The sequence below is a fragment of the Engystomops pustulosus genome, chromosome 3 (assembly GCF_040894005.1).
Source record: "Engystomops pustulosus chromosome 3, aEngPut4.maternal, whole genome shotgun sequence".
In the NCBI taxonomy this organism is placed as follows: Eukaryota; Metazoa; Chordata; class Amphibia; order Anura; family Leptodactylidae; genus Engystomops; species Engystomops pustulosus.
Window position 1 is genome coordinate 122,594,691 of NC_092413.1, and position 11,978 is coordinate 122,606,668.

Genomic DNA, 11,978 nt, shown 5'->3' on the forward strand with positions numbered 1-11,978 from the left:
ACAGATTGATCTCCAGCCCTGTCCTCATCAACACCCACACCTGTGTTTATGGAGCAATCACTGAAACGATGTTAGCTGCTCCTTTTCAGGCAGGCCTGCAATGAAGTTGAAATGTGTTTTGGGGAAAAAAGTTCATTTTCTAGGCAAATATTGACTTTGCAATTAATTGCTGTTAAGTTGATCACTCTTTATAACATTCTAGAGTATATGCAAATTGCCATTATAAAACCCAATGCAGTAAACTTTGTAAAAATTAACATTTATATCATTCTCAAAACTTTTAGCCATGGCTGTAGGGCCAATGCATGCTTCTTGGCCCTAGGTAGTCATATACACCCTCCAGGTGTATTTTAAGGTGTTTTTATCATTGTTTTTCATAGTATATTGTATGGGGTTATATGTTTTTTCACAAAATTTACCTTTTGTATTTAATGTCTGTCACGAACCCCACCCACCGGAGTTCACACATGGGGTACACCTACTCTATGGAGTCCCAGAATTTAGCCCTTAAGCTCTGCCCACTTCTACAAAATGACTTCCTAATGCTAAATTTACTCCACACAATCTCGGCACCCAGTCAATCCACTGCCACCACCCACTGCCACCACCCACGCAAAGAAGGCTGTAGGCACCTTGACCACACAGACAATGCACACTGATGATTTACACAGCCAATGCTCTCACTACTTATACTATATTAGAATGATAAATTCACATAGAACATGCCATTGCTTACTACATAGACTATGTTAATGATTACCTCTGGTAACGTTATTCCCTTCAGAGACTCAGATTCTTTAAGGCTACAAGCAGAGACTTACTAAAGTAACACTTTAATAAACATAAAAAATACACTACACTCAAAGAATAAAATTATCAGATAAAATGAAAAAGTTATAAACAAACAATATACATACAATACTTACAAAGAGTTAGGAAAAACAAAAACAAAAAACTGTTGCTATTAAAATAGGTAGAAATTCTTTGGCCCAAGGACACAGCATAGACAGCGATCCAGTCTTCTAGTGTAATAGAACCAAAGCCATGTGGCTGCTTCACTAATTTAAACCCAGGGGATTTTTGTCCCCCAGCCCTGGCTGTGATGTCACTGTGAGGGGGAGTTTTTCTATCCCCCTCCCATCAGTGAGGTTCTTTCTGGGTCTGGGGTTTTATTAAAACCCTATAACTTTTTATTGGAAGATGGCACAATCGTGCCATTGCTTCCAATCAACCTGGTACTTTATTCCCATTAAGCCCATACCAAACTCGGGGTGTCTTAGCCTAATATCAGGGGTGTTCTGCTATTGGCTGACTTCCCCTGCAGCTTCGCTTTTGAAACTTGGTGCATGCGTGTGTCTAGACCCCATAACTGTCCTGTGTAACTGGGGACTCATTATTATGAATTATGCCCCAGTTATGGACAGCTATGATATTTCCCATAGTCTGAGTTTTGGAGGGAAAAAAAACATATAGTTTGCTGCTTCTTTCATCCACCTTCCTAAACCACACTCTGGCCTAAAGTGTCAATTTCCCCACTCAGTGAAGAGCATGTTTCTCTGATCAAATAGACTCCCTGGGGTGCCCAGCTCCTCTTCCTGGCTGGTTGTAAAGCAATGTGCCCCTTCAGCCATTTGCTCTGACCAAATGGAGCCTCAGGACAGCACATGATTGACACAACACAAAGAAAGACCAGAAAGAAAATGTAAAAAAAAACTGTACAATAGTATTATCACAATGTCCATTATACCCATCTTCTGGTTTTCTTTTGATTTACATTGCTTTATACCTGTATCATGGTGTATCTAGACGATATCCTGGTGTTCTCCATGGACCTTGAGTCTCATAATGCCCATGTACGGCAAGTTCTCAGGCACCTAAGGGCCAATCGCCTATATGCCAAGCTTGAGAAGTGATAATTCTACCAAAAGAGTCTTCCTTTTCTCAGCTACATCATCTCTGACAAGGGACTACAGATAGATCCTGCAAAGTTGTCTGCAGTTCTTCAGTGGCCTTATCAAGTAGGACTTTGTGCTATCCAGAGATTCATAGGCTTCACTAATTACTACTGGCTGTTCATACTCCATTTCTCCTCCCTTGTGTCTCCCATTGTGGTACTGACAAAGAAACTTCACCTCTGCTCCCCCCCCCCCCGATCCCCAGGAGGTCTCCACATCCACCACACAGGAGGTTCCTGCCTGCCCCTCCATTACCATCCAGGTGCCTGCAGCCTCAAAGCAGAAGCCTGGGTGCAGTTACTCAGAGTTGTGAGTAGACTTTATTGTTAGTAAGGAGTTTACAAGAAAATAATTTCCAAGAGTATTGACAGTATTAAGCGCTCCAACCTTACAGAAAGAGGTCCATCGTCCACGGCAACCGGGCCCCAACGATTGGACTGTGTCATGTGCAACATCCCCCACCGGGGCCTAGCCTTTTTCTTGGAGCCTGGAGGCAGCTGGGGCCCAGAATACCGGAGTGGCTGGCGGTTGTGTCCTAGGCAAGCTAGTGTCACGGTGCTTGGTATGGGGATCGGAGGGCTGTCCTACAGCCTGGCAGGTCTCCAGCAGGTGGTGTGTGCAAGAAATTAGATGAGGGAGAGGCTGATGTAGTGGTTCTCGCTGGGACAACCCCTTAGTGTCTATAGTATAAGTCCCTGGATGATAGATGGGGGCGCCCTTGATGGTGACAGCCGTAGAAGAGGACCAGACGGAGGCAACATTGTGCAAAAATAACCTACAGTTCTTTTTTCGAACCAACAGCAGGCAACGGCCTAACCTGTTCCTTTCAGATGGTCGGATTACTGGGAGTGATCTTGGAGAGTCAACCACAGGAGTTTGGTCACCAGCTTGGTTGCACATGCAGGCTGGGATATAGCTGTGTCCAATGCTGGAAGCTGCCGCTTTAGTCCTGTTTGTTCTGAGTGAGCTCACTAGAGGTGGGAGGCACACACTGTCTCTGGTCACTCAGTGACCAGGAGCTGGTGGTCAAGAGCTGCTCAAAAGGTGAGAGCTCAGCACCAAGAGATGCTCCTCTGTCAGGAGCTAGGTTCCAAGAGATGCTCCTCAGTCAGCAGCTGGGCCTAAAGAGCTTTTGTCTCTTCCTGTCCAGAGGTTTTGTTACTTCCTCTGGTTAGGTGGTGGCTCACTCTCCAATCACACTCCAGTTCACTATGAAGCATGTAATTGGACAATAACAGTATGCAATAATATTAAATAAGGTTAACCCTTGCCTATCCAGGCAGTATCTATCGCTGCATATTACCTCTTGGTATACTGAATGCTTATTCGCAACCACTTCTCTGCCATGCGCATTGGCAGAGGTGTTGCGCATGGCAGCTGTAGCATCAGTGAGTGTATAATCCTGTGCAGGTAGAAAGTGTGTGTTGTCACCTGCAGAGTGTGTTGTCATACTTGTTCTATTGTGATTTAACCATTTGTTGCTCACATAGCTCTTCAATACTATCCCAGCCAGGTCCGGCATAGGCAGTTACCTTCTGCTACAAAAAGGAGTTCATAATGCCAGATTGCATCTGCATTTTACTTTACCCTTGATCTATGTTTTTCCCCTGTTTGCATTATTGTCACTTGGCTCATTCCTATATACTCCCCTTATAATAAACCATCCAAGTTGTTTCACCTAATGTGAGTGAGTGTTGAGCTTAGGCAGGGGTCTCCTGAGTCAACCCCTGGCAGAAGAGGAAAACCCTCCTATGTACCTACAGAGCTCCAAGCAAGACTCAGGTGGAGGCACTGCGTCATAGCCAATTGAAGTCACCATACACCCTTCCTGCAGTGGTAGGTCTGAAGGGGTGTTACATATATATATGTCGCCATCAAATTCCGTATAGCTTTACAAATCATACAGCAGCAGAAGCAGCCTGACATTACTGGAATGTGAGCGCCCACTGTTTTTAGCAGTGGGTATTGGGGTAATGATTAGGGGTTAGTGTTAGTCTTTTCTACTAGTAATGGGTGTCATCTATTAGACAGCACCATTACTAAGGCATGTTTTGCGTTAAAAACCACACCATTTTTAAAGGAAATATATTTTATTGAAATAAAAACTATCCGACACAACTTTATCAGCCATTTTATTTCAAATAAAATTGTCCAGGTCTGGTTGTAGTTCACTGAATCAGGTGAAATTGAGAGCATACACACACACACACACACACACACACACATATATATATACAAATATATATATATTTCTCTTTGTTACAAATATATACACACCCACCCACATATATAAATTTATATATACACACGTACGTGTGTGTATGTGTATATATATATATATATATATATATATATATATATATATGGGAGGGGGCAGCCAAAAGTTTGCTATGGGGCCCACTCATTCCTAGTTACGCAACTGGTGGAAGAACTTTCTTCCATCTCCCTACTGCATATCTGGAGCTGAGCCACAGTGATCTTGGGTTTCTTCTTTACCTCTCTCACCAAGGCTCTTCTCCCACAATTGCTTAGTTTGGCTGAGTGGAGAGATTGAGGGAGAGTTGTGGTCATCACAAACGTTCTCCATTTAAGGATTATGAAGGGCACTGTGCTCTTAGGAACCACGGGTGTTGCAGAAATTATTTTGTAACATTGGCCAGATCTGTGCCACAATTCTGCCTCTGAGCTCCTTGGGCAGTTCCTTAGGCCTCATGATTCTCATGTGCTCTGACATGCACTGGGAGCTGTCAGGTCTTATATAAACAGATATTTGCCATTCCTAATCAAGTCCAATCAGTTTAATTAAATATAGATGGACTCTAATGAAGGATTAGAACCATCTCAAGGAGGTTCAGAAGGAAATGGACAGCATGTGAGTTAAATATGAGTGTCGCAGCAAATGGTCTGAAGACCATGTAATATTTCAGTTTTCATTATTTAATAAATTAGCAAAAATATATACATTTCTGTTTTTCTTTCTGTCAATTTGGGGTGCAAAGTATACATTAATGACTAAAAATAAAGACTTTTTTAATCTTACCAATTAGCTGCAATGAAACAAAGAGTGAAAAATGTAAAGGTCTGAATACTTTCCGAACCCAATGAGGATTTTTGGCCAACCAAGAAGGGAAAGTTTCCTGTGTTATACCTACATTAATTGGGCAAAAATGGATAAGGGTTGCTTTTTTAACATAAATTCTCTTAACTATCTGTCTTTGCTTCAAAGCACATTGAAAGACCTAGCCGCGTATGATAAGAAACACTTATCATGGTTCAGTCGGATTAATGTGGGGAAAATTGACATCTTACCCAAATTTCTCTATGTATTCCAGGGAGCACAGTTAGTTCTTCCTTGATCCTTCTTTAAATCCATCCGTACAGTGTTACAGTGCTTCTTTTGGGGCACAATTCGTCCTAGGATTGGCTGGCGATTTCTAATTAGACCAAAAACAGCTAGTGGTGCTGGTCTACCTGATCTGAAGCTGTATCACAAAGCAGCAATACTGGTGAGACAGTTAGATTGGCATCATCACCTATTCTCCAAGCAATGGGTGAAATTAGAACAATATCATTTCCAGATCACCTTATGCCTACTCCCGTGGGTTTCGCACCAGCAGAATGTAGGGTTGGAGGATGCTGCCCCTGTTAAATCTCTGCACTAGAAAACAGAAAGAACGGGAACAACAGAGGACGGCGCCTCGGGTAATATAGCCAGGTACTTGATTCCTGAAGATAGTAAAGAGGGTGCTCACCTTGAGGGAACTTGATGTTATGCATATATTCCCACTCCTGGGAAACGGTCCTTGGTATGTCCAATCCGGATTTGGCTCTGTGTGTGAGAGTCAGCAGCTCCCACAACTCTACATACCCGAAACCAAACAAGACCTTGTCTAAACAGTACTATGTATATGCTTGTCCGTTTTTTGAGAAAGGGTCCAAGACCCGAAACGCGTTAAAAGGACTATTTATTTGTACCATTTTATTGCAATTTTGATCCGTTCAGGATCTCAAATAAATGATCTCTTGTATTCATATCAGCTGGACTGTGGTTTTAAGATCCAAGGGCTAAAACAGTTGTGTTCTAGCGCCCCACATATACTCTTACAATTTTTGTTTTTGTGTATATACCTGTTAAATCTCTGGCGTTCTCTCATCAAATGTAAAATTCTCTCCAGTCCATATGGCCCAGTTACCCCCCTATTTCGAAACCCAGATTTCCAACCTGCTTTTTCATGAGATAACTTCTAGGGGGGACCTCAGTGCCGTCATATGATAACATGACCATGCACTCGGAAGCTGTGCGTTTGTCTTGGCTGGAGGTACTGATGCAACCTTCAGTTATTTTCGAACGCCCTTTGGAGGCCACTATCGCTCAGCATACCCCCTGGAACACTGTATATTGCAAAGAAGCATCAAAGAAGCAGATCCCTCTGCTCTACATTTTATTGCAGGTTCAGATAGGGACGGTGGAGGGTGGTGGTCTAGTTATTGGCTCTCTCCCTTCTGGGACCAGGTTTTTGAAGTGTCCCGGTCTATCACTGATACTCAGAATGCTGGAACCCTGGAAATTGCCTTACTTTCTATGCTGCCTGGAGCGAATGGGAAACAAAAGCATAGCTTACTAAGCTTCTCTCTTACTGTGGCCTGCACAGTAATCCCCAGTAGATGGCGGTCTGATTCTCCGCCCCCCATATCTGACTGGGCTGAAGAAATGTTGCATATATACAGTATGGAGGAAATTATGGCTGATGTCAGTGGCAATTTTGTTTTGAGAAACTCAGGTCTTTAGGAACCTACCTCTTGGCGTATTGTTACTGGTATGCCTGTCTTGTACACGTGGAGTATTTTAACATCTTTTACTCTATATGTTGTATCTTCATCTTAACCCTTTCACGACCTGTGATGTAATAGCACGTCAATGGTCGGCTGCGGGTACGTGGAGAGGGCTCACGGGCTTTCCCTAGAACTGATATAAATATAAAAAACAGTAAAAATCATAAACACATTAGGTATCACCACGCCTAAAAATGCCCGATCTTTCAAAATATAATAATGTTTTTTCACTGCGTTTAACCCTGTAACGGAAAATAGAGCCCGAATTTGAAAATGGCACTTTTTTGCCATTTTGAAGGTCGTACAGCCCTAAAAATGCTAGCATTGAAAACTTCATTAAAAGTCGCAAAAAATTAAACCACCCACAGCGCCTACACCAAAATATGAAAAAGTTATTAGTGCCAGAAGTTTTGTACAGGCGGTTTTAATTTTTGTAAATGTTTGAAAAGATTATAAAACCTATACAAATTTGGTATCCTCGTAATCGCAACGACCCAAAGAATAAAGTAGACATGTCATTTGTGGCGCACAGTGAAAGCCCTAAAAACCAAGGCCACAAGAAAACGGCGCAAATGTGTATTTCACCAATTTCACTGCAATTGGAATTTTTTTTCTCGCTTCCCAGTACACGGCAGGGAAGAATAAATACAATCACTATGAAATGCAGTTTGTTACGCAGAAAACAAGCTATCACACAGCTCTTTATATGTAAAAAAAAAGTTAGAGATTTTTGATTGTGGGGAGTGAAAAATAGAGGTCCGGGTCCTTAAAGGGTTAAGCAGTCTTAAGAAGTCCAATTTCGTTATACAGTATTAATAGGAACTTGGGACTTTATAAGATGCTCCTGGGAGCTGCCTGCTGTACAATATCTATTTTAATTTCCACTATGATGCCTTATGGTCCTGCAAGACTGCACTCTTTTTTTTTCTTTCTTCTTGGTAATGTTCTTTGTGTTACTTGGACAATGTTTGTTCAAAAATTTTATAACACTTCAATGAAATGATTGAACATAATGTTAAATATATAATCAAACACTTTTTAACCTGTGAAAGTAGTTATGTTATAAATTTGTTCAGCTGTTCTTGTGGCTTCCTCTATGCAGGAGAAACAACACTGAAATTCAACACCATATTCGACCAACACTGTTATACTGTAAGAATTCAGCAAAAAGCGACCTCCTGTTTTCTAAGTACTTCATGCTGGGTCAAACTGAGAAACGCCTCAGTTTTCATTTCATAGAGCAGTGGAGCATATGGCATGACCTATGGCCCTCTTTTATCGCAATAATATAGTGTGAAAAGGAAAGCAAAAACAGGGAGTATAATCTAACCATAACTGTAATTTTTATAATTGTAAGCACTGTCTTTTTCATATTAAACGTCCGTTAAATAAGAGCCTGCTTGTGTTGTAACGATTCCATAACTCAGACATGTTACCTACATTGATTTATTGTTTAGTTTGTCACTGTTATCTTATATTGGTGTCAGCTATGTCGCTTAGGTTCTTGGGCGGCGGAGAGCTGTCAGAGCATGGTCCATTGAGACTGGGCAGGCTCCCTTCCTGATGTAGTCAGTGAGCAGCCAGGGTCCTGACAGTGCCCAAGAGTAGGGATCAGAAATGTCACATAAGTACAGGACTGTGGCAGTGGAGAAGGCATGGATCTTTACACCTGTTTTTTGTTTTGCATCATTGCGCAAAACTGTAATACTAAGTAGGCCTGGCTTGAGGAAATTTACTATACAGTAAACCTTCTACACAATTTTGTTCTGACAATGAGCAAAGTTATACATTTTCCTTCCATTTGCGTATTCGAATGATGGGAAGTAAAAGTTAGGTATTTGTGAATAAACACACCATGCGGCAGAAGGAAGCCATACACTACATACACCAACAGTCTTCTCAAGTGCAGTGCCAACATCAACCGCCAGATGTCTCCCGCTACCCGCTATTTGAAGGTATTATACCGGAAGTTTCTCAATCCCGGAAGCAACCCATAGAGGAGGTTGCTGTCGCCGTGCATTGTGGGCCGAGTGCTCTACTTTGAATGGGGTTTGTGAGACGCGGGATCCCGGTGGGAGCCCTGTTCCGTTACGTAAGGAGGTGACGTCACTTTGTGAGCTCGCCACAGTGTGAGTGGTTGTGGGCGCTATCACGTGACGGCAGATCCTCCAGCAACAATAATATCAGTGTAATCTCCTGCTGTTTCCTTCATCCTCCTGCCCTGACTTATAGCAGCATGGCTCATAACAAGATACCACCAAGGTGGCTGAACTGCCCTCGCAGGGGACAGCCAGTGGCAGGTAAATGGCGGCCTCTCCATGCATCTGCAGAGGATGTCACATAGTATGGGCACATGTTTCTCATATAGACTCATCACTGACCCCCTGTATGGCTTCTATGTATGTAATGTAAGAAGCAAGCCCTGTGTATATACAGTAGATTACATGGCAGCACTGTCTACCTGATCCATATGCTTACAATGTGTCTGCCAATATGAGCTATATATATATACATGCAGGAAGGTGGTGGTGCCAGGGCCCAGGCGTCTGGATGATGCGTCACTATATTTACCTGTAGCACATTGGAGTCTGGTACCTGGTATATGATACGGTGATGATATGACAATGTGACTTACTTAAAGGGATTTTCCATTTTCATTTAGCAAAACATAACAAAAGCAAAACCCACCTCCCAACATCCCCCCTTCCCACTCCACAGATGAGCACAGTAGTCCATATTCACAGAACAAAATTGTACATTGCACACGGCATATATAGAAAAAGAGAAGACTAAGGGACTCAAACAATATAATTTCTCCGCTTTAATAATGCTTATTTATGAAGGCAGGTACAACTGCGTACATGAGTATGAACTGAATAGGCATAGTATGATTCCCAAGTCTAAGTGATGGGATAATTAATTCCTGCAGCGTTGAAAGTAACATATATTGAGTCTGTATTTGTGTATGTGACTGTACAACACAACATTACAGATGTGCAGAGATAGCACTTTAATTATATTAGTAAAACTGGGAGTGAAATGGTGTCAGCTGTTGACATATCGTATATGCTGGTGTTCTCTATTTACAGGAAGGGATCTTATATCTACACATTTGTATTGGCATTGACTTCTATTGATGAGATGTGATTTTCCGGTGTTAATGTGACAATAAAAGCCTACGTATGTTTACATTGGACAAAAAGATTGTGATGGGTTAACCACTTCAAAATATAACCAAATGCCAATCTGGCAACTTTAACCCTTTAGTTCACTAAGACGTATTCTTATTACAATTCATAAACCAATTCTCTGACAACTTAGTGCTTCCCTCCCTGTGTGCATTAACTTACCAGCACAGAGCTCCTGTGTGTGTAAAGTCGTATGTACTAGAACGATATCAAATCCGTATTATATACAGATATTGTTCTCCTTAAGAAGACAGCAATGTATATATTTATCTCGTTCCTCTCTCACAGTAAGCATGTTGGTTACTAAGACTCATACCCCACTTTTCTTTCCTTGTATACTCTGTCTCTTATGGCACTCCAGTGTATTAGTGTTGCCTATCTCATGCTGTGATCTGTGACTAACTAGTTCAACACTTTGCCCGTCGTTTTCGGGGATCGTGCCGTAATCGGATTGTGTCGCAACCGCGCCAGCTTTCATGCGACACAAAACAGGGGGGGAGCCCACGGACCAACCAACGTATTCAGAGAACACGCAGGATTTGACATTTAAAATTGTGTTGCAAGCCAAGCACTTGCATACACCAGGAAGAAGAAGGTGAACTCCGGCAGACCTGATCAGGGAAGCATCAGATGCGGGATTTCGGGCGCACGCTTGGTAGGGAATCCCGGCAGACTTCATCCTCGTCGGACATTCCGGATCGCGTAAATGGCCACTTCTTAGGGTATGAGAACCCTAAGATTTAGAATTTCTGAATGCGAGTTCTATAAACTGTAGGAATGTACTAATATTTTTATTTTCTATGCCCAGGAAAATTCTTACCATTGAAGACCATGCTGAGTCCCAAGTATGATGATCAAGTTCCTGAGGAGAATCGTTTTCACCCGAGCATGCTGTCTAACTACCTGCGAAGTCTTAAGGTTAGTAAGCTTCCATTTGCTATCATAGTAAATTTTAGAACATAAGATTCTAATAATTAAATGTTGCCAGGCCGTAGCAGATTATGTTATGGTTGATTTGGGTGACACAAACTGCCTACTAAGTTTGATACTGCACTTAAAGGAAACCTACCATTTGATTTGATGCATTATGAAACAAAAATACCTTGAGAATGCTGTAGCTACACTGATGCAGAAACATATCTTGGTTAATCTCTGAGTGGTTTTGCTGAAAAAACAATTAATATTCAGGACGTTGGGAAAGCTTGGTCAGGCTGGCTGCCCACATAAACACCTTAAAGGAAACCTACCACTTGTAGTGGCAGGTTTCTGATGGAAATACCGAGCACCAGCTCAGGGTGAGCTGGTGCCGGAGCTTATTTTAGTTAGTGTTTTAAACCGCGGTATCACGGTTTAAAACACTTTTTAAACGTTATAGCCGGCGCAGGCAGGTACGCGCTCGGCGCTTACCGTGCACGCGGCTACATAGGAAGTGAATGAGAGCCACGTGCACGGTAAGCGCCGAGCGTGTACCTGCCTGCGCCGGCTACAACGTTTAAAAAGTGTTTTAAACCGCGATACCGCGGTTTAAAACACTAACTAAAATAAGCTCCGGCACCAGCTCACCCTGAGCTGGTGCCCGATATTGCCATCGGAAACCTGCCACTACAAGTGGTAGGTTTCCTTTAAACACAGAACTTTTCGTTACACATGGAGGTTAGTAATGAGTTAGTCAAGACTTGGGTTTTGAGTGTGATACGATAAATGGGAAACCATTTTATATAAATGACTAGTAAGGACTCTTGGAGGCGGAAAAGAGTCATGATAGGATGTCTCCTCTCAGCTTAATTTATGTATAAAACCACATACTTTTGGCCTTATTTTACGGCGTTCTTCGTGCAAGTTCCCCAATGATAGTTTTACTGTATTGGTCATTATGGATGCGGTAATACCTTATGTGTAGGGAATGTGTGGCGATTTTCACTTTTTTCCCTTTATAATGATTTTTATATGTAATGCGGGATTGGGGTAATTTTATTCTTTTATTTTATTTTTATATAAAAAC

At 42.1% G+C, this 11,978-nt stretch overlaps 1 protein-coding gene and 1 long non-coding RNA gene across 2 annotated transcripts in view; one reads left to right on the forward strand and one right to left on the reverse strand.

The window, feature by feature from the left end:
• Positions 1–4,353: 4,353 nt before the first annotated feature.
• Positions 4,354–8,903, reverse strand: LOC140121868 (uncharacterized). Its single transcript, XR_011854211.1, has 3 exons — positions 8,643–8,903; positions 6,753–6,921; positions 4,354–5,613 (listed from the first exon to the last, which is right to left on the reverse strand). It is a non-coding gene; the product is annotated as an uncharacterized lncRNA (long non-coding RNA).
• A 52-nt stretch (positions 8,904–8,955) lies between these two features.
• RNGTT (RNA guanylyltransferase and 5'-phosphatase) overlaps positions 8,956–11,978 on the forward strand; it is a 289,029-nt gene continuing 286,006 nt past the window's right edge. The window contains exons 1-2 of the mRNA XM_072141974.1: positions 8,956–9,088; positions 10,785–10,894. Coding sequence (XP_071998075.1) covers positions 9,025–9,088; positions 10,785–10,894 — 174 coding nt within the window. The 5' untranslated portion in view covers positions 8,956–9,024. The remainder of the gene's footprint in view (positions 9,089–10,784; positions 10,895–11,978) is intronic.